Source organism: Mobula hypostoma, chromosome 20, assembly GCF_963921235.1.
Source record: "Mobula hypostoma chromosome 20, sMobHyp1.1, whole genome shotgun sequence".
Taxonomy (NCBI): domain Eukaryota; kingdom Metazoa; phylum Chordata; class Chondrichthyes; order Myliobatiformes; family Myliobatidae; genus Mobula; species Mobula hypostoma.
Genome location: NC_086116.1, coordinates 61,426,576 through 61,450,388, shown reverse-complemented (window position 1 = coordinate 61,450,388; position 23,813 = coordinate 61,426,576). Strand labels below are relative to the sequence as shown.

At 43.0% G+C, this 23,813-nt stretch overlaps 1 protein-coding gene across 6 annotated transcripts in view; it reads right to left on the bottom strand.

Annotated features, from left to right (window-relative positions):
- Positions 1-255: 255 nt before the first annotated feature.
- The window catches only part of plxna4 (plexin A4), an 804,472-nt gene continuing 780,914 nt past the window's right edge, over positions 256-23,813 (bottom strand). For all 6 annotated transcript variants that reach the window (XM_063073049.1, XM_063073048.1, XM_063073050.1 and 3 more), the window contains 4 exons: positions 21,931-22,100; positions 15,097-15,309; positions 4,834-4,984; positions 256-2,344 (listed from right to left, as the gene is read on the bottom strand). In XM_063073049.1, the coding sequence (XP_062929119.1) occupies positions 2,249-2,344; positions 4,834-4,984; positions 15,097-15,309; positions 21,931-22,100 (630 nt within the window). In that variant the 3' untranslated portion in view covers positions 256-2,248. The remainder of the gene's footprint in view (positions 2,345-4,833; positions 4,985-15,096; positions 15,310-21,930; positions 22,101-23,813) is intronic.

The following is a 23,813-nucleotide window of genomic DNA, read 5'->3' as shown; positions in this document are numbered from 1 at the left end:
ATTTGTAGTAATTGTCGTGTTGGATTTGTACTGCTGCTACAAAGCAACCAATTTCACTACATATGTAATGACAATAAACCTGATTCCAAAAGTGGGGCAGAAAGTTTATCCTTGTTGGCAATACTTGCATCCTTGATGATTAAATTAAAGAACTACTTTCAGTAACACTGTGGTCACTTTGCAAATCATTAGAGCGCCTCAAACTGGCTTTTTGTAATAAACTTTATTCTATATTACAAATAGTAAACTTTTTAGTTGTGAACTGCAAAATAGGAATGCATCATATTTACATACACAGGTATACAATTGATATAACAAAGTACTGAAGCTAGCCTTTGTTGGGTCCATTCATCTCTTTGTTTAAGTAGTATATTTAATTACATCGTTATTAGGATAAAAACCTAAGTTGTTTTGTCTTGATGAATTCCTACATTGGCTTCTAAGGGTATGTTGTTACAAATTGTCTTTAAATAGAGATGTTCACATAACAATCCATTCAGGCCAGACACACTATTCTCAAGCAAAAAGGAACTGAAAGAAATCAAGAAGGACACATTCACGATCGTGGCATTGCAGTTTGGTATCAGTCTTTGCTTCCCAGATTCATTATTACATGCACTTTTTATATTAAAAAAAGGAACAAATAATATTAAAAAGAAAACAAGTACCCAGGTCACTGCCAGGGATTGACCTATCACATCCACAACACAAGTCTGGCACAGTTCAAGGCAAAAAAAAGCTTGTGTTTTAAGAAGTCCCTTTTTATATATTTTTTTGAGCTGAAGGAGTTGGTGGGTGAAGGAGAGGGAGCAGTTTTGATATTCCACAATAATACAACATGTATAAATGTCCTGGGGGGAGAGGGGAAGAAATAATATTCCAATCAGCCTCTCGTTGCAGTGCTGTGATATGTCCTGAGGCTTGGGTATCCTAGCAACCCCTTCCTCACCCCCCATCCCAAGATCCTGGCTCCTACATATAATACGTGCAAATCATGTCTTCGCTTTACAGTTTTTATTTCTTTCTTTCTTTAGCCATCTTCTATAAATAAAATTCACAGTTTGTCATTCTGTGTGTTCTCCTGTGCAAATAAAAAGGAATGCTTGTCTGGAGCCAGCTAGTCGTTCATGTTTTTGTTTTGTGTGTCATGAGGAACCTTGCATGTTAGGTAGACGTCTGTAAATAAAATGATAATCCACTGTGGCACTTTTTTTCCATCAGCACTGGAATCCTTTGGTCTTCGCTGGCTGGGAGAATCCATGGTTTCCAAACCGAAATGTCATTTCATTTCATTTGCCAGTACCTCCAGAGTCACTGCCCCTTAAATAACTCTGTGAACATCTAACCTGTCCATCTGCTTGAAATGTATTCACATCATCACATACACCTCAACGTTTTCCTTAATAAATCAAGGCTTAGGATTTAGAGTACCTTTGTTTTTGCATGAGTCTCTGTGAGCATACCTAAGTGTTTACTTTTCTGTGTGTGTTTGTGTGTGTATGTGTTTATGTATGTACCTTTATGTTAAATATGTGCACATAACTCTGACCATTCCTCTCCTGACATGATAGTCCATAAACATAGCTTTTGAATTAAAAAAAGCCCCAAGCCCAACTGGTCCATCTTCCGCCATTTTGTCATTCTCTCCTCTCTTCTCACAGACCAGTTAGACTGTACTTCTCACGCACAATTTCTTTTTCTTTTTAATAGATCCACAATCTCTGACTATAAAGTCAACTGAACAAGAAGCAACACTATTGTCTCACTGATCAGAGATATTTTCATTGAAAAAGGCCTCAGGTTGAAGCCAAATTCGATACCAACCTATCCCAAAGGGAATCGCTTCCAGCTTCCCACAAAATATCATGATCTTCTGTCTTTCCTGGTTCCCATCACTTACTTAACAAGAGGAAAGGTTGTCAAGTTCCTCTGGAGATGATGGCTGAGAAAATTATCATGGTCTTTAGTCACTTGCCAATGTTTTCTTCGTGAGTGATTGCTGCTCTATTTTACAAACCATGATGTGATTTGTTACTTTTAACCTTTCACATTTTGAAGTATCCAGTGATGTTGTGGGTGAGAGAGAGAGAGACTGAAGGAGAATAAAAGATGAAAATGCAGGGATAATGGAGAGATAGATGATCAAGGTGACGTTGCTTGAACCAATCGTAACTTGCACTTGAAAGGCGACCATCTTTAGTCAGGCACAGCTTGGCTTCTTTTACCCAGCGTTCCTTGGGATTGCCACTCAGCTCTCTATCGACATGAGAGCAATTACCTGTTCGAGTTTGTAAGCTAATCTCTGCCTCCTGGACTGCTCTTCACATTCTAGAGTACTTACTATCTGTGGATGAGAACACAAATGAAAGATGGTTTTAATATAGTACTTCTGGCACTAATCAAAAAAAATTACATTACTAGGAAATACTAGTTGAGGCTTCGTATACATTCCAAGGTCTGAGGAGAAATGTATATCTACTGCCCAATACCCAATAAATTTCAAATGAAATCTGCTTTTCATATACAGGCTTTTTCAAGATTCAAGATTGTTTATTGTCATTCTTCAGTACACGAGTGTAAAGGAGAACAAAATGATTGTTACTCTGGATCCAATGCAGCATAAAAAACACAATAAATATAATGAACTAAAAGTGCAATCTGCCATCAATTAATTCTCTGATTAAGGACTTTACTGGCAAGCCGAATGTGTTTAATCCATCCTGAACTCCAAACATGAGGGCAGCAAAGTAGTGTAGTGGTTAGCACAATGCTTTATGATACCAATGACCCGGTTTCAATTCCCACTGCTGTCTGTAAGGAGTTTCTATATTTTCTCCGGGTACTCCGCTCTCCTCCCACAGTCCAAAGACAAACCAGTTGGTAGATTAATTGGTTATTGTAAATTGTCCTGAGATTAGGTTATGGTTAAATCAGGGAATTGCTGGGCAGCATAGCTCAACAGACTGGAAAGGCCTACTCCATGCTAAATCTCAATAAATAAATAAAAATAAAAATAAATAAACTATCACAGATTAGAAGGTTTCAGAACTGACCACATTCCAGAACTTCACATGTTCTATCAGACTGTTGTCGCCAGTACAATCTTTTATGTGGTGGTGTTCTGGGGCAATGAAATCAACATGGGTGATGCCAACAGGCTCAACAAACTGATCAGAAAGGCAGTCTCTAAACTGGACACACTGGAAGCTGTGTTAGAACAAAGGACCCTACAGAAAATCCTGGCAATTCTGGTCAAAGTTTCTCTCACCATCGCATGCCACCTTGGCTGAACAGAGGAGCACTTTTAGTAATAGACTAAGACAACTGCACTACTCCAAAGAGCGCTATATCAGGTCATTCTTACCCTCGGCCATTAGGCTCTATAATGGGTCAGCCTATAGCCAGGGAAATGATGACCCCCTCCTATTAGACTGTTTGAGGTAACTTATTTTTTTATTCTTTCTTACTTCTCTTCTAATATTTGTATATCTGTGGACTTGTAATGCTACTGTGATACTGTAATTTCCTTTGGGATCAGTAAAGCATCTATCTATCTATCTCGTGGTGGGGCTCGAGTCACACACAAACCAAACTGGACAAAAGCAGCAGAATTCCTACTCTAAAGTACATTCATGAACCAAAAGAATATTTGCCACAATTCATGGTTATAGTCAATGAGAATAGTTTCTTTTAGCAGATTTACTCAGTTAGGTGAACATCAATTTCCCAACTACATAGATGGGATTAACAGTTGCATCTCCACTGAATTCTGATCCAGTATCTTAACCTATAACATCCCATTCAGCTGAGGTATCGGACATCAGCTGAATGCCAATACCTCGGATATTAATAATAACTTTTATTGACATCATGTGACATTACTGGCAATATGGCCCAAGGCATTCCATGAGACTAATAGCAAAGAAAATCTGACACCATGCCAAATGTGATTTTTGGGCAGATGACTGTTATTCATCCCTTGAGGAGTATCCTAAAGAAAAAGAGAGATAGAGAGGTGGAGAGGTTAATTTCTGAGCTGGGGACCCAGGCAGTTAGTGCAACTACCACTAGTCTTGGGGAAATTGGATTTGAAGATGTTTGAGAGGCTGGAACTGGAGAAGCACGAGTACTCTGGAGGTTAGGAACATCATGGGGAATACAGTACCGGAAACAGCCCTTCACCCCACAATGCTTGTGCTGACCCTGTTGCAAATTTAAACTGCATAACTGCCTGCATGTGGCCTCTTTCTTCCCGATTCATGACTTGTTCATCTGTCCATTGAATGTCATTGCTAGCATATCAGCCATCACTCTCTGTATAAAAAAACCTTGCCATCTAAATCTCCTTTAATTTTTTGCCCTCTCGCCTTAAAGCTGTGCCCTGTGCCCTCTAGTATTTGACAATTCCATCACAGGAAATGGTTCTGTCTATCTTATCTATGCATTTTCATAATTTTATATACTTCAATCATGTTACCCCTCAGCCTCTGACACTCCAGAGGAAACAATCCAAGTCTGCCCAGCCTCTCCTCACGTCCAATACTCTCTCATTCAGGCAACACCTTAGTAAACGTCTTCTGCATGCTTTGCAAAGCTGAGATAAACTTCCTGTACTGCAGTGACCAGATCTGCACACAAAACTCCAAAATGTAGACTGTCCAAAGTTTTGTACAGCTGCAAGATGACTTGACAACCTTTATACTCAGCAGCCTGACCAATATGCTGTTTGCCTTCTTTACCACCCTATCTGCTGTGTTGCCACTTTTAGGGAACTGTGAACCTGCACTCCAAGATCTCACTGTACATCTGATGTAGGTGATTATAAAGAATTACCTCCTCGCTGTATTTGCTAACATAGGAGTAGATTTCACTGAGGGCACTTATTGCATTGAACTCAGCCATGTGCATTCGGGACTGTTCCGCTAGATAGGCATTCATGTCCTGGTCACTGATGGCTGGCATTTTTCCGATGTCTGCATAGTACCTGCAACAAAAAAAAATGGACAAATTAGCTACATGGTCCATCTCTGCCACTTCATGAAGCTTTACTGACAATTAAAGACAGTAAGAAGATGCATCTTCACAAAGCAGAATGAAAACACTAAGACTCTTTACATCACTATGCTCAAGGACAACATCAACCCCACTGTTATCGAAACTTTGGACAATGCAATGGGCTTTTGACCTCACAATCTACAGTACTCTGCAAAAGTCTTAAGCACCCTAGCTATATATATGTGCCTAAGACATTGCATATGTGAGTGATGATAAACCTGATTTTGATACACGCCTCTATTGTGCACTGAGAGTGGGAAGGGGGCAGGGAGAAGGGAATCATGGTTGGGAAAAGGGGAAAGGAGAGGAGAAGGAACAGGAAGCACCAGAGAGACATTCTGTAATGATCAATAAACCAATCGTTTGCAATCAAATTACCTTGCCTGGTGTCTCAGGGCAGGGTGTGTCTACACCCCCGCATCCCCTGCTCCTGGCACTCCTTCTCTGCCACCTGTCCCACACCCCCTCCGCAGCGCTCCAACCTCACCATTCCTAACATTCTTTGCTCCTGCCAGATTTTACAAACTATATATGTATGTGCCTAAGACATTAGCACAGTACTGTACCCCATTGTGATCTTGCACCTTATTGTCTACCTGCACTTCACTTGCTCTGTGATTGTTGTACTTTATTCTGCATTATTAATGCTTTACTTTGTTCTACCTCAATGCACTGTGTAATGACTTGATCTGTATGAACAGTAGGCAAGACAAGCTTTTCAATGTATCTCAGCATGTGACAATAATAAACCAACACCATCTAAAATTCCTCCTCTTTTCTGCAGTGCATTTTGGATGGGATGGACATCCAGTTGTTGGGTGGCCTCGTGCTGTTGGTTATTACCCAAACATGGGGTGGCACAATGGCATCATTGTAGGGTCTCAGCCCTGTAGGGGTTATCATCCTCGAGCTGGGTGACAAATCACTGCAAGGCCTCATCCCAGCGTGGGGTCACACATCGAAGTAGAATATCACATCAGTGACAGAGATTTCACCACATTATAGTGTGATACCACACTGTAAAACTGACACTGCGCTACAGATTGATGTGGTTTTTCCACATTGTTGAAGTTGGTGTGGTCTTTCATTGATTCTGTTATGGTTATTATTCTACTGTGGATTTATTGAGTATGCCCACAAGAAAGGGTTGTATATGGTGACACATGTGTACTTTGATTATACATTTACTTTGAACCACCTAGTCCACTATAACCAGCCAGCCCAGAGTACCAGTGTTATGTTCCATCTTCAACATCTTCCATCTCTAATCAAAGATAAATAATGTGCATTTTAGGTCACAAGTCTATGAAAGATTTTACGTTAACTTAGTGAAGGACCAATTCTATTACTCTAACTAGATGCTCAATAGCAACCGGGAAACTGAGTTTCCTGATGTTTAGAGGTGCCGAGAATTTGTTAGCCATTGCCAATGATAAGAGTGCAGTACTAAAGGAGACCGCTGGGACAGAGCCTGTCTATTCCCAGTGGATAAATTTGTCAGGTTCAATAAAGTTTAAGATCAATTTTAAGGAATCACTTCTCTAACTTTTTGGGTTCATATTGTAGAAAATTCTCAATCCATTCTTCATATTATTGTTTTTACTTCAAGCAATTGATATAAATCAAAGAACTTGAAGTGGACAAGGAGCATCATTCATTGCCGGATAAATCCTTTCTGCTGGTCTAGAGAATAAGGTGGTACACTAGCCTTAGTTCTTGGGACAAACATGCGTCCATTTAGGTAACACTTGAAGGGTTTTATACAGTTAGTACAGAGGTGTACCCTCCTGTGTCTCAGACTACATGCTGTATTTCTGAGTAACATGGGGACTCAGAGGGCAGACACACCATCTGTCATGTGTGATTACAATATTTGCTTTCCAGTCCCCATTCTGGCTCCCCTCTTACCACTTCTCTTCTTTTTTCACACAGGGCGTGGTGGGTGCATGGAATGCACTGCTGGCAACAGTGGTGGAGGCGGATACAATAGGGTATTTTAAGAGACTCTAACAGGCAAGAGAAATGCAGAGAGCAAAGACAACCACTCTACATCGCTTCCATTGACCTTACGAAGACCTTCGACCTTGTGAGCAGAGACGGCCTGTTCAAAATCCTCGCCAGGATTGGTTGTCCCCCGAGGTTCCTCAGGATAATTCAGTCGTTCCACACAGACATGCAGGGCGTCGTTCAGTTCGACGGCTCTTCTTCGGAGGCCTTCAACATCTGCAGCAGTATGAAGCAGGGCTGTGTGCTTGCCCCCACCCTGTTTGGCATCTTTTCGCAGTCATGCTGAAGCACGCCTTTGGAACATCAACTGATGGTGTCTACCTCCACACCAGATCGGACGGGAGGCTGTTCAGTCTGTCTCAGCTGAGGGCAAGAACCAAGGTTCATGAAGTACTCATCAGGGATATGTTGTTTGCAGACGACGTGGCACTAGCAACACACTCTGAACAGCAACTGCAACGCCTCATGGACAGCTTCTCAAGAGCCTGCCAGGACTTCAGCTTGACCGTCAGCCTGAAGAAAACCAACGTGTTGGGCCAAGGCATTGAGCACCCCCCTGCCATTACCATCAACAACTACGAGCTGGAGATAGTTCACGAGTTTACATACCTTGGCTCCACCATCACGAACAGCCTCTCCCTAGACCCCGAGATCAACAGACGGATCGGACGAGCAGCCTCAACATTCACCAGGCTGACAAAGAGAGTCTGGGAGAACAGAAAGCTGATGACGCACACCAAAGTTGCAGTCTACAGGGCCTGCGTCCTCAGCACACTGCTTTACGGCAGCAAGACCTGGAGCCTCTACTCCAGACAAGAGCAGCGTCTCAACGCCTTCCACCTTCACAGCCTGAGACGCATCCTGGACATCACGTGGACTGACTGAGTCACCAACAATGAGGTCCAGGCCCACGCCCAGATACCCTGCCTCTTCACCCTGCTCCAACAACGCCATCTCCGCTGGCTGGGCCACGTACACCACATGTCAGATGGGAGGATCCTGAAAGACCTGCTGTACGGGGAACTGGCCTCTGGCAAGAGAGCACAAGGGCGGCCTCATCTTCGTTTCAAAGACGTTTGCAAGAGAGACATGAAGTCACTGAAAATGAACGTCGAGAGGTGGGAGGACATCACAAGCGATCGCTCTCACTGGAGGCTGGAACTACGCAGAGGTCTAAAAAAGAGGAGAAGAGAAGCTGAGGCTTGCTGCTGAAGAAAAGCGCACTCGTCGGAAAAACAGCACCAAGACAACACTGGAGGACAGTGCTTTCAAGTGCAGTTGATGCAGCCGAGACTGTCGCTCCCATGTGGGCCTCTACAGCCACGACAGACGCTGCTCTAACACAGACTGAAGCAAGACCTTCCAGGCGCAGATCCACTGTCTCGCGAGACTAACGGATGCCACCACCACCAACAGGCACATGGAGCTTTGAAAAATAGAGGGTTATGCGGTAGGAAAATTCTAGGCAGTTTCTAGAGTAGATTACATAATCGGCACAACATTGTGGGTCAAGGGCCTGTAATGTGCTGTAGATTTCTGTGTTTCTGCTCACCTGCCACTCCTTCCCTTTCTCCCATGGTCCACTCTCCTCCCCATCACTGTCCTCCTTCTTCACACCTTTCCCTTTTCAATCCATCACCTCCCAGTTTCTCACTCGCCTCCCTCCCCCACCCACCTATCTTCCCCCTCACCTGGCTTCACCTAACATCTTCCAGCCTGTACAGCTGTCCCCTCCCCCACCTTCTTCTGCTGTTTCTTCTCCCCTCCTTCCCAATCGTGATGAAGAGTCTTGGCCTGAAACATCGACTGTTGCCTGACCTGCTGAGTTCCTCCAGCATTTTGTAAGTGTTACAAAGAGTAGCTTCCTCAAACTGCCCTGTATGTGGTCCCACTCCTTTATATTCATGATGCCTGTTCTCCCTGCACATACAGTACCAGGAAGAGTCTGGTTACCTGAGGGTGTGAGACAATATGTTTCAGGTTTAAAACAGGTCAGGTATCAAAACAAAATTCTAAGTGTTCTGATGGGAGGTCTATGGTTTCTTCTTCCACAGAGGCTGATGACTGGTAGAGTTCTTCTAGCATTTCCATTTTTGTCTAGGGCTCAGGACAGGATTGGACTGGCTGTTGTCATCTTGGTTTTTCACAAATATCTAGTGGATGAACTTGGATTGAGTGGGAAGGAGGAACAGGGTTTGTGTTGCTGCTGTTGCTTTGTCCCCTGCTATGTTCTGTTTTGTGTTCCGTGTGGTTCTGCTGGGCATGGTGGACATGTTATGTTGACACCAGAATGTTTGGTGACACTTGAAGGCTGTCCCCAGCACACTCTTTGGCATGTTGGTTGCTAATACTACAGTTCAATATACATGTGATGAATCAATCTGAATCCGAATCTGAGACTTGTATCAGAGTGCATTATGCAGGGATTGAAGTCAAGAGCAGCCACCTCCTCCATAAATCATCTGTGGGTCATTCAGTCAAAAGGCAAGGGAATAAACTCAGGTATGAGGGGAGATCCTGGACCAACGTTCCCATGCTGGAGTCCATCACAAACAGCCCCTAGGGTCTTCTGATGTGCAGGTCCCTGCTACAATGTAAAGAAAGGAGCCAGTCCAGCTTTGATGATAAGTAATTGATAATGATCAAGGAATCTGGCTTTAGTGGGATTGGATGAGGGGCAACAGGGAAGGCACCATCATCACTGATGGACAAAATCCTTGAGCTCCTTCCATGGCAGTACCTTCAGCACATGGACTGCAGTGGCTCAACAATTCAGCTTGCCATCAGTGCTCGAGTTGCCAATAATGCCTGCTTTCTGGTAATCTGGAAGAAAAGCTGCCTGTTCTTTTCCAAAAAAAAAACATGTTGTTGAATTTTTACACCCACTCAAGAAACTTAATCAGTTGGTGTGTCAGATTGTTAGAGATAACGTCAGCTGCAGCAGATGGGGATGGAAATCTGGGCTAGGTTGTGGGAATAAATTGCTTTCCATGAGGAACAAGGAAATCTTTGATTATCCGCTACCAACAGCATGCCAATTAGTGCAGGATTGTTGGGTGAAAGCATCTTCTCCGACAGCGCAAATCCAATGACTCAATGGGACTCGGAATTGCAATTCACACCTGTCCACAACAGCAACAGTGGCTTTCTAATTAAAGGAAAACAAGATTATGTCCCAACATGGGGTTTTGCACCTCTTGGGAGGCTTGAGTTCACTTCTGAAATCTTATACATTCTGTGAAAGACACTGTATGTTTCCATTGAAAGCACCACCCCTTCCGAAAGCCTTTTATTTCACAGGGTTATAAGAAGCCAAAACGTCTTGAGTTTTTCTCTGCGTGACTTGAACTTCAACGCTGCAGATAGGTGCACACAGAAAAGTTGCTTGCACTTGTAGAGGAGATCAAAACATCTGGAAATAATTATAAAAGATTTGCCAGTAAATCCATAGGAGAAACATCTTTGCACTGGGAGAGTGGTGAGAACATTGTACCGCACACACGGGGTTCAACGAAAGGGAAGCTGATTGGGTGAAAAGACCTAGATCAGATGGATATGGTAGCATGCCAGATAAGAGTTCAAGTCCCACCAGGGTAGAATTTCAAAGAAGGAAGTGTGAATAAAGGAATGTTATAAAATCCTATTCTTTTCTCTTATCCCCTTAGAGGCCTAGGTAGGGTTAGAGAATTCTATAATGTATACATATTTATTATTAATATTTTAACACAACTATCCAAATCTTTCGATGACAGGGAATGTGGTGGCATGATAGATGGGTGTGTGCCATTCTGTTGCCTGTAAGCAGCTGTGATGTTAGGAGAGCACTGCCACCATCAGCCAGATGTAGAGAATATATGTGGAGAATCCAGGAACATATACAGAGCCTGTAAAAAGTTTTCACCCCCCCCCCCGGAAGTTTTCACGTTTTATTGTTTTACAACATTGAATCACAGTGGATTTAATTTGGCTTTTTCTTGACACATTCAACAGAAAAAGACTTTTGTGTCAATGTGAAAACAGATCTCTACCAAGTGATCTAAATTAATTACAAATGTAAAACACAAAATAATTGATTGCATAAATATTCACCCCTTCAAGTCAGTATTTAGTAGATGCACCTTTGGCAGCAACTACAGCCTTCAGTCTGTGCGGATAGGTCTCTGTCAGCTTTGGACATCTGGACACTGTAATTTTTCCCCATTCTTCTTTACTAAACTGTTCAAAGCTCTGTCAGATTGCTTGGAGATCATGAGTGAACAGCCCTTTTCAAATCCAGCCACAAATTCTCACTGGATTGAGATCTGGACTCTGACTTGGCCACTCCAGGACATTAACTGCTGCTTTTAAGCCATTTGGCTTTATGCTTGGGGTCATTGTCTTGCTGGAAAACAAATCTTCTCCCGAGTCGCAATTCTCTTGCAGACTGCATCAGGTTTTCCTCCAGGATTTCCCTGTATTTTGCTACATTCATTTTACCCTCTACCTTTACAAGCCTTCCAAGGCCTGCTACAGTGAAGCATCTCGATAGCATGATACAGCCACCATCGTGCTTCACGGCAGGGATGCGCATTTTTGATGTTATGTGGTGCTTGGCTTATGCCAAACATAGTGTTTAATCTGATGGCCAAAAAGCTCAATTTTGGTTTCATCAGACCATAGAATCTTCTTCCAGTTGACTTCAGAATCTCCCACATGCCTTCTGGTGAATTCTAGCTAAGACTTCATGTGAGATTTTTTCAACAGTAACTTTCTCATTGCCACTCTCCCATAAAACTGTGACAGGTGAAGCACCTGGGCAACAGTTGTCGTATGTGCAGTCTCTCCCATCTTAGCCACTGAAGCTTGTAACTCCTCCAGAGTTTTAATAGGTCTCTTGATGGCCTCCCTCACTAGTCCCCTCCTTCCACGGTCACTCAGTTTATGAGGACAGCCTGCTCTAGACAGATTTACAGCTGAGTCCATAATCTTTCCATTTCATGATGATTGACTTAACTGTACTCCAAGGGATATTCGGTGACTTGGAAATTTTCTTATATCCATCTCGTGACCTGTTGTTTTCAATAACCGTTTTGTGGAGTTGCTTGGAGTGTTCTTTTGTCTACATATACATATATGTGTGTGTGTGTGTGTGTGTGTGTGTGTGTGTGTGTGTGTGTGTCACACGTTAGTCTCGACACCATCAATAATGGTGTCGAGGTCCTCATCGACGTACGATGGACAAACGACAACAACACACACATATATAAATATATATAGAGACACCTGTAGAAAATTCTCTAATGGTCCAAAGGCTCATTCTCCTTCTCCAGATAGCCACGAAACAAAGCAAACTTTGTGAATCAGATTCAAAGAGAAACCTACCCACCCCACAAAAAAACAGAATAAGAACATAATCATCAAGCCTCCCCCAAACCCCTCTCCCCCTCACAAAATGCAACAAGAACACTGGACCCCAAAACCCTTTTCCCCTGCATGAAACATAACAAGAACATTGACCCCCAAATCCCTTCACCCTGTTGCTAACTAGGGATGAAAAATAATTGTCAGCAATGCCCACGTACATGAATTGACAAATAGCATATAGATTTAGAAGGAAAGAGAGACTGGAGCAGGGTATTAATATAACATTGACCCCAGAGGCCAAATGACCCTTCATACAATTTATTTACTTATTTATTTTATTGAGATATGGTGTGGAGTAGATCCTTCCGGCCCTTTGAGCCACACCGCCCAGCAGTCCTCTGATTTAATCCTAGCCCAGTGACCAATTAACCTGCCAACCAGTACGTCTTTGGACTGTGGGAGGAAACCAGAGCACCTGAAGGAAACCCAAGCAGTCACGGGGAGAACATACAGACTCCTTACAGGCAGTGGCAGGCATTGAACCCGGGTCACCTGCACTGTAAAGTGCTGTGCTAACCACTATGTTACCATACTGTTGGGATGCCACAGTAACAGAGTGGTTAGCATGATGCTACTTCAGCTTGGAGTGTCAGAGTTCGCAATTCAATTCTGGCATCATCTGTAAGAAAGTTTGTACACCCTTCCCGTGTGCACACGGGTTTCCTCCGGGAGCTCCGAATCTCCACGTACAGTCCAAAGGGTTAGTAGGTTAATTGGTCATTGTAAATTGTCTTGCAATTAGGCTGGGGTTAAGTTGGTAGATTGCTGGGCAGAGCAGTTCAGGGGCCAGAAGGACCAGTTCCTCGCCGTATCTCTAAATAAAATACACAACTCAATAAAATGTGCTGTAAATACAAAGAAACTTTTATGTCATATTGAACATTCTATACTGTGCATATTGGATATTTCCTATTATACAGTGAATAATTTCAGTTTATTTTTGTTTCTAGACAGAAAAATAGAAATATCCATAATAATATACTGCTTGTGGGTGTCTGAAATACATTAAATATGAAATAATAAAGAAACTATTCCCAAGAGCCAGTTACTCCCCTGACAATCTCAGTATTTCTTTATAACAACATTCCAGTACCAATATTGTCAGCAGGAGAGGCAGAAATGTCAACTCAGACAAAAACCATCTGCTCACCTCCATCTTCCTTCAGACACTCTAGGGTGTCCTGACAAACTGGCAGGCTCTTGTTGAAGACCCAGACATCGGACACCTGGTTCTGGTATGCCAGCACATATTATTTTGACTGAATGTCACCTCCTGCCTGGTGCCATTTTCTGCCCTCCCCATTGCCTATCTATTGCTCTCTCCCCACATTTCACTAGCAGTCCAGTGAGGCTGCCAATCCACCAGGGTGAACTGGAGCCTTCTAACATGAAAATCTACACACTGCATCCTAGTAGTAGTTAGCACGCACTATTACAGCTTGGATCTTGGAGCTCAATTCCAACACTCCCTGTAAGAAGACTGTATGTTCCTCTCGATGCTCCAGTTTTCTCCCACATTCGGAGTTCAAAGTTCAACATTTCAAAGTAAATTTTATTATTAGAGTACATATATGTCACCACATACAACCCTGACATTCTCTTTCTGCGGGCATACGCAGCAAATCTATAGAACAGTAACTGTAAACGGGATCAATGAAAGATCGTGTAGAGCATAGAAGACACGAAAATGTACAAATGCAAATATAAGTAAACAGCAATAAATAATGAGAGCATGAAATAACAAGATAAAGAGTCCTTAAAGTGAGATTCTTAAACTTGCTGCGGGAACACCTGAATAGATGAGTGTATAGAGCCTGATGGTTGAGGGGTAGTAACTGCTCTTAAACCTGGTGGTGCAAGTCCTGACGGCTTTGTACCATTCACCTGATGGCAGCAGCGGGAAACGAGCCAGAGACGTGTGGGTTAGGAGGTTAATTGCTCATTGTAAATTGTCCTGTGATTAAAGAAGTGCGATGCCCATTGAGCCAGAAGGGCCTGTTCCACGCTGTACCTCTAAATGAATAAATAAGAAAATAAACCCAGGAAATAAAAGAAAGTGAGGCAGGATAAAGATAATTCTTTGTACTTTTCCTTGAAGAAATTAGAGGAAAAAAGTATTGGCTAAGTGCATACAGTGCCAGTTTGACTGAATATTTCACCAGGGTGTAAAAGATTTTTCTCATTATGCATGGGCATGGGTTACAGAGGAACTAAGAGAACAACGTATAGCAGCAGCATTTGGGCAAGATGCTTATAATCTGGTAGTCATCAGGAATGCACTGAGCCACTGCAGAAGCTCATTAGACCAGAAGGCCTAGGAGCAGAATTAGGCCATTCAGCCCAGTGAGTCTGCTCCACCATTCCATCATGGCTGATGTATGATCCATCTCAGCTCCTTCTTCCCATAACCTCTGACCTGTCAACCTCCGCTTTAAACTAGGCCTCCACAGCTGTCTGTGCCAATGATTCACCACACTCTAGCTAAAGAAATTCCTCTTCATCTCTGTGCTATAGAGGGACGCCCCTCTATTCTGAGCTGTGCCTTCTGTTCCTAGACTCAGCACTATAGGAAGTATCCTCTCCACGTCCACTCTATCTAGACCTTTCAAAATATGGAAGTTCATTTCTGACCTTTCCACCCAACTCTTGTAGTTGGGGATGTCCTTGGCGTACAGCAGCTTGTTGGATGGGGAGTCCTTGCCCAGTCTGTGCTCTGAAGTCGAACAGGAGTCCATGAATGTCTGAGCGACGACCGAAAGGCAGGCGTCCGTGATGCTGCTCTTGTGGATGTCGAAGACAAACTGGGGGTTCTTGATCACGTTCACCCAAAACCTCAAGGGTAGGCTAGTAAGGAATAAAAAAGAGACATGGTGAGGGACAGCAGATCCTTAAGTCACCTTGGTACTAACTCAAGAGACTCTCCAGAGAAAGATTCCTGTCCCAGACGCCTCACAAACAAAATGCTGGAAGAATTCAGAATCAGACTCAGGTGTAATATCACTGGTATATGTCACAGAATTTGTTGTTATATGGCATCAGTACATTGCAATACGTAATAATAAAACCTGTAAATTAGGGTAAATATATATACATATTTAAAGTTAAATTAAATAAGTAGTGCAAAAAGAAAAAAAAATGTAGTGAGGTGGTGTTCATGGGTTCAATGTTCATTCAGAAATCTGAGGGCAGAGTGGAAGAAACTGCTCTTGAATTGTTGAGTGTGTGCCTTCAGGCTCCTGAAACTTTGTCCAGTACATTTGTTGTATTTTCTTAGTTTGTTCCTTATGCCAGAAAAACTAGACCAGATAAAGAATAAACTTTATCTGGTCTAGTCATGAACTTTACAAATGGCATTGGAAGTTAAAAGCGCTGGAAGGTGACCAATGTGTGGGATGACTAATGGCAAGAGGGGACCAGCAACTGAGGATAACAAGTCATGCAAAGATATCTCCAGGAATATATCAACCCAGGGATGCTAGCTCTACAAGGTGCTGCCAAATCCTCTCAGCCTGCTCCAGAATCTCTTGGAGTTTAATAAAAATTTCTAGGATGCTGCAGCAGGCCAAGTAGGGCAAGAAATGCTAACTAACAAGAAGTTAGTTTAAAAGAATCTTAAAACACTTTGATTCAATCATTATAGAGTGCAATATGATGGAGACAAGACAAATCAAACTGGAAGCCTTTCTGCTTGCTGCCTGATGTAGTCAGGCAGTTCAGTTAATTAACTAAAGGAGAGAATGTGGAGACAGGGTGATGGAAGAACGAGGTTGTTATGGAACCTCCTGGAATGTGCTCCATCAGAAATGGCAGCCCTTGCTCTGATTTGCAGAAGTCACAAAGTAGACCAGGATGTAGAGATTCCTCAGCAGGTCAGGTAGCACCTATGGAAAGGAACAGACATTTTGGGCCAAGACCCTTCATCAGGCCCAAAACGTTGACTCTTGATCGAACGACGACTGCGCACGCATGTGGACATCAGTGAGTTAGACCAGCAGGAAGAGTTTGATAGGAGACAGCTTTCAGGGGTAAGTTTTTTACACAGAGAGTGGTAAGTACATGGAATGGGCTGCCGGTGACGGTGGTGGAGGTGGATACGATAGGGTCTTTTAAGAGACTCCTGGATAGGTACATGGAGCTTAGAAAAATAGAGGGCTATGGGTAACCATAGGTAATTTCTAAAGTAAGTACATGTTCGGCACTGTGGGCCGAAGGGCCTGTATTGTGCTGTAGGTTTTCTATGTTTCTATATCCCTTTACATAGCTGCTGCCTGGCCTGCTGAGTTTGTGTGTGTTACTCTGGATTTCCAGCATCTGCAGGATCCCTTGTGCTTATGAAGAGGTTCTTTGACCATTTGAACCTCACCCTTCAGAATAGCAAGCCACTCCTTTCCCACTGGATTGTGAATCTATCCCTCTTTTTCCTAACCAGCTCAAACTGACGAGGCTGACATCAGCTGTGTTCAATATTTTCACCTGGCTCTTTGTTTTCAGAAGTTAACATTTCCAGATTTGAAGCCAATTAGCATGATTTTTATATGGACTCTACAGCTAATCTGGACCTGATTGCATCATAGCTGTGTAATAACAGCAGGTACACTGGAACAAATGAAATGATTACTGCATGGTCAGATCAAATTAGTTCAGAGATGAATCTCGGCTCCAATCAATTAATTGTGAACCTCAGCCTATGGTGGCCATTTTAATTAAACATACTCTCAATCAGCTGCCTTGAAGCGCTGCCTGGCCCCCGCTCTTTCTTCTCTGCCCTTTACTTTCTCACGTCACTCCCTGCCAAGTGTCTACTCTACACCAGCCTGCTCTTTCCCCTTCCCCTTTCCTGGACCCATTCTGTGTTACAGACATAGAATCATGCATCATGGTAATAGTTTCAGCCCATTGGGTCTGCTCAGTATTAACCCCATTTACCATAACTTGGTATGAAGCTGTTAATGGCTTGATGACTCAACAAGCTGTAAGACCTACAAGCTGATTGTGGACTTCAGAAAGCTGAGGAAACACAAACCAATCCTCATAGAAGGATCAGAAGTGGAGAGAGTGTGCAATTTCAAGTTCTTGGGTGTCAATATCTCTGAATATTTAACCCGATCCCAGCGTATCAATGCAGCTATAAAGAAGGCAAGACAGCGCCTATATTTCATCAGCAGTTTTTGGCTTGTCACCTAAAACACTCAAAAACCTCTGCAGATGTACCATGGGGCATTCTGACTAGTTGCAAAACTGCCTGGTATGTGGGGATGGGGGGCTGCTACACAGGATTAAAGTAAGCCGCAGAGAGTTGTAAAATTAGTCAGCTCTATCATGGGTACTAGCTTCCACAGTATTCAAGACATCTTCAAGAAGTGATTCCTCAGAAAAGTGCCTTCCATCATCAAGGATCCCACCACCCAGGACATGCCCTCTTCTCATCGTTACCATCAGGAAGGAGGTACAGAAGATACATCCATCATTACTGACCCCCATCGCCCAGGACATGCCCTCTTCTCATCGTTACCATCAGGAAGGAGGTAAAGAAGCCTGAAGGCTCACACTCAGGGATTCAGGAACAGCTTCTTCCCCTCTGCCATCTGATTTCTGAATGGACACTGAAGCAATGAACTCTACCTTACTACTTTTTCTAAAATTGCTGTTTTTGCACTTATTGTCTTAATTTAACAAATTAATATACACATAAATACTACTGATATTCAGTTTTTTCTATATTTATCATGTATTGCACTGTACAGCTGCCGCAAAGTTAACAAATTTTGCGACATATGCCAGTCCTATTAAACCTGACTCTGATTCTGATTTATTTGCTTGTCTCGATACATCTTAAATGTTGTGGGAGTACCTGGCTCTCTGTTCCATATTCCCATCACACCTTCTCTTCTAAACCTCTTACTGCACATTTAAACCCATGCCCTCTCATTTCAGACACTCCTCCCAAGGGGAAAAGTTTGTTATTATCTCAATCCATGCCCCTCTTGGATTAGGGCATAGATTAAAAATGATAAGCAAGCATAGGAAAGTTAAATTATGTAGTTTGACTTTCCAGGCTTGGTTATAATTTTTATATTATCACTTGCATGTGTGTAAGTGACTTTTCAGTACCTATAGTAGATTTGATTCTATACTTCTCTAAAGTTTCTCTGCAGCCTGTGTCAAGCCACTAAACCTGTTACATAGGTCACCTCTTGTCAATGGAATGTGCCTTAGCTCTCTGGTCTGACTTGTGTATGTGTATGGGTAGGTAGGTGGGAGGGAGGAATGGGGCTTTTTTTTGTCATTGTTTTGTTCCTTGTTGTGTGCTGCTTTGCTGTGCTCTGTGTCCTTTTGCCTGAGCACTGTGGACGCTCTATGTTGGCGCTGGTGACACTTGCGGGCTGCCCCCAGCACATTCTTAGGTTGGGTTGGTTGTTAACGCATACGGCGCATTTCACTGTATGTTTGGATGCACATGTGATAACTATAATGAATCTGAATCTGTTGTTGTAACATCTAATAAAGAAGGTGTGTCCACCAAGTTGTATGCCTCATTCTTGCCTTCTGAAGAACCTCTGGTTCACAATCAACAGATCCAACACCTCTTTTAATATTGTGTACCTCAATCAGGTTTGCTCCTCAGCTTCAAGCAAAATAAACCCAAACAAGCCATAACCCTTGGGCAATATCAGAATTAGGGCTAACAAATCTACAGCAGTCGCTTGCAATGACTAAAGGGAATTTAGGACAATATTTATGATCTTTGTAGTGGTAGGTGGCAGCTGAGGTCAACAGCACCAATGTGCTGAAGAGAAAAGGGGAACCCACAAGGCTGAAGGAATAATTGGATTTGTTGTGGTCAGATGAGGAAGAATGGGAGGGGGAATGTGTGGAGAATAAATACCGGCATTCAAGCGCTGCTCTCTTTTTACTTAACTTCCTCTTAAATGCTTTATATCGACATTGATGACCAAGCACTAAGCACCAGATTATCCTTGCTGAGATGGAAATCGATCATTTTCAGAAGGAGAACATTCTTCACTCAGAATCAATATTTCCAGGTCTAGATCCTGCATCACAATACCGGCAGCATTCCAAGTACTAGAATACAGACCATACAACTTAGAACAGAGGATAGCACAGGCTCTTTGGCACACAACCAATATAAACCTACTCCATGATTAATGTAACTCTTCCCTTCTACATGGTCCATAACCCTCCCTTTTTCTACATCTACATGCCTAACAGTCTCTTGAATGTCCTAAAGTATCAGTCTCTACTACTATCCCTGGTGGTAGGGGCTGATGCATTAAGACACAGGAGATTTTATAAAGATTATCGAATTCGCCCCATCCACCCGTTGCCATGGTAGCTGTGGATTGCTTTTTGTGACTGCTCAAGCCCGCTCAGTTCAGTGATGAATGAAGCAACATCCACACAATTAAGAACATTATGCCTTGTGGAAAGTAAGCATCTGCTTTATTTTTATTACTTTTAAATGAGTACTTAATCTTCCTGCAGCTTAATCAATGAGGGGTGTGAAGCATTAAGGAAAACGCGACACCGAGGCATATTTTGGAATGATCTCTGTCGTTGCCATTAAACAATGTGAGAGCCGTTTGAAATTTAAACATGAACAGCATTCCCTGCATTAGAAATGAGGGGAGGAGATGTACAAGTCTTGTAATCCTCACTCACATTACACAAACACAAGAAAGAGTTTCTGCAGATCTGGAAATCCAGAGAAACACACACAAAATGCTGGAGGAACTCAGCAGGTCGGGAGGCAACTATGTAAAGCAATAAAGAGTCAATGTTTCAGGCCAAGACCCTTCATTAGGACTGGAAAGGAAGGGGGAAGAAGTCAGAATAAGAAGTTGGAGGGAAGGGAAAGAGGACAAGCTAGAAGGTGATAGGTGAAACCAAGCGAGGGGGAAGGTAGGTTAGTGGGACAGTGGGGGTGGGGGTGGGATGAAGTGGGAAGCTGGGAGGTGCTAGGTGTAAAAGGTAAAGGGCTTTACATCTTCAATTGGCTTGTTTTAGGTAAACTACACAAAATGTGCAGCACAGGAATAAGCCTTTACTGGGACTGTTAGTCAACGCTTCTCAATTACAGACTCACTTACAAAACGACCATACTTGTACCAGTGCATGCATTAGCCTTTGCTTCTGATATTCCATTGGGAAGTATCCTGGGGCACTTAGATGAAGTTTGACCTTAATTTCACCAAAACGATGCCATTGGGCCACATGAATAAATTCCAAGTCAGGTTTCTGAACCAGCTAAAGAATCACAATTAACTCCCCAACTACCACCACAACGAGATTCCAGTTTAAGAACACAAGGATTCACAAAGCATCATTAGTTTAAAAGTTGGTCACCTGCCACCATTCTCCTCCTATGGTTCACATGCTGTTCCACCCTACATCACATTGAAAGATTCATTCATTTCCATCCTCTATTGTTTTTTGGTACAGAGCACGAAGCCAAAATCTATTATCCTCTCCACCGTTGTAGTACAAGATCACTATATCTCAAGAAATCTTTCAAAATCTACAGGCACCCTATAAATTCCCATTCTTCTCCAACCAAATATCTAACCATCAAGACCACAAACTCTCCATCAGTCTCAGAGTTCCCAGATCTACATCATCCTCAGGTTCCCAGAACAATCAGAGGATGACCTAATTGAAACTTATCGAATGGTGAAAGGCCTTGATAGGGTGGATGCGGAGAGGATGTTTCCTATTGTGGGAGAGTCTAAGTCCAGAGCACACAGCCTCAGAATAGAGGCATGTCCTTTTAGAATGGAGATGAGGAGGAATTTCTTTAGCCAGAGAGTGGTGAATCTGTGGAATTTGATGCCACAGGCAGTTGTGGAGGCCAGGTCATTATGTATATTTAAGGCAGAGGTTGATGGATTCTTGACCAGTCAAGGCATGAAGGGGAAGGCAGGAGATGAAAAAGTGATCAGCCATGAAGAAGTGGCAGAGCAGACTCAATGGGCCAAATAGCCTAATTCTGCTCCTATATCTTAGGGTCTTATGGTCTTATTTTTCAAAACATTATGAATATCATTATGCAACCAAGTCACAAGTGGCACCAAAGTCCTGGTGACTGCAGCAGTGGAGAATCCTAAACACAAGGGGTTCTGAAGATGCTGGATATCCTGAGCAAGACACACAAAATGCTGGAGAAACTCAGCAGGTCAGGAATAAACAGTCAACGTTTCTGGACAAGACCCTTCATCAGGGTCTCAGCCAGAAACCTTCAATGTTGATTCCACTCCATAGTCTTCACTCCAGCAAGCTTTGCACCTCTTAGAGTGAGAAGTTTAGAACAATAGCTAGTTTGCACAGAGGTCTTTCTGTGCTGTATCTCTCCTTGAGCCTTCGGCCTGGCAATGCCTGGCTTTGGCCACCTGGCAACGCCTGGCCATTGGTCACCAGGCACCTGGCTCCTGACCGCCCCCGATCACTCACCAGTTGCTTTTCCAGGTGTGCCGGACGTGTGGGTCATGGATCTGGTGCTTGTCCGCCTGCTCGTCCAGGAAGTCGAACATGTATTTGATGGCAAGCGGCAGCGCACTCCCTCGATGTGCCGTGCTGAAAATCGTCTCAAAGAGGTCGTCCACAAACTTCTGCAGCGTACCCTGGGGAGGAGAGACAGAAACTCAGCGGTACCAACTGAAAGAATGTAATGCAGAACCGGACAGACCCTAAACTTCCAGACAGGACCCAAACAAAGACTGGATTAGTTTGCGTGTCACTGAGGCACTGTGTCCAATTCTTTTGCTACTTATTTTTCTTTTCATTTCATTCAATTCTTATCTTCTTTCAGCTTTTCCTGCTGTTGCTCTGCTGAGAACATGTATTAAGTAAGCCTGGAATCAGAGTCATAAAGTAACAGAGCATGGAACAAGCCCTTCAGCCCAAATTCCATGCTAACCACAGCATCCTCCCAAGTCTTCAATTCAACCTGCACCAGAAGAAGTCACGAAGAATGTTCCAACTCTGAAGATCAAGGCTTCTGCCATAACCCATTCACTTCAATGTTCAACATGTGGTACGTTCGGAGATCTCTTCTGCTCAGCACTGTTGTAACACATGGTAATTGAATTATTGTCACTTTTCTGTCAGCTTGAACCAATTTGGCCATTCTCCTCTGACCTCTCTCATTAACAAGGCGTTTACACCCACAGAACTGATGCTCACTGGATGTTGCTTTTTCTTTCTTGCACAATTCTCCGTAAACACTAGAGACTGTTGTGTGTGAAAAGCCCAGGTGATCAACAATTTTTGGTATACTCCAACCACCTTGCATACATAATACTTGAGGAAAAAGAAGTGAATTACTGTAAGCATATACATGTACATATGAAATAGTTAAATCAAGTAAGTTGTGCAAAAACAAATAAAAAGAGTAGTCAGGTAGTGTTCATGGGTTCAATGTCCATTCAGAAATCGGATGGCAGAGGGGAGAAGCTGTTCCTGAATTCTTGAGTGTGTGCCTTCAGGCTCCTGTACCTCCTCTCTGATGGTGGCAATGAGATGGGCTCATGTCCTGGGTGATGGGGTCCTTAATGATGATGCCGCATTTCTGAGGCACCAGTCCTTGAAGACGTCCTGAATGCTATGGAGGCTCGTGCCCATGATGAAGCTGACTAAGTTCACAACTTTCTGCAGCTTCTTTTGATCCTGTGCAATGTCCACCCCACATGCCAGACAGTGATACAGCCAGTTAGAATGCTCTCCTAAGTCAATCCATAGAAATTAATGAGTATCTTTGGTGACAATCCAAAACTAAGATTACATTTCTTCTCCACTCTGTGTTTGATCTGAACAACAACTGACCCTCTTGACTGTGTCTGCATACTTTGATGCACTGAGTTACTGCCACATGATTGGCTGATTAGATATTTGCATTCATGAGCAGGTGTACAGGTGTACCTAATAAAGTGGCCACTAAGTGTATATTTTCCATTTTGCACATGCTAAAGATGAGAAGAGGAATTCTTGACACCGATACTGGAAGCATGAAAAGCCATGGCCTACCAAGTCTGTTAAGTGGAGGGCACAAGATTTTTGTACACAAATTGACTTACTGAATTAAGTATTGATTCTATATGAGAAAAAATAACTGTCTATCTATGTAGGCCTCATGAAGCAATCCCAGTGGTTAACGATGTGTGAGTTCACTACAGGGTTAATGCTGCATCTCGGAGCACTGATAAAGATGAATAGGCGGGCACTCAACAGCAGCACGTTTTCATTCTGTTCAGACACCGTGGAAGGTTTGTGTTAGCTGACAATCATGATATTTCTAGCATGTCTACCAAGCCAGTGACAGCTTATCCCAGCGTACA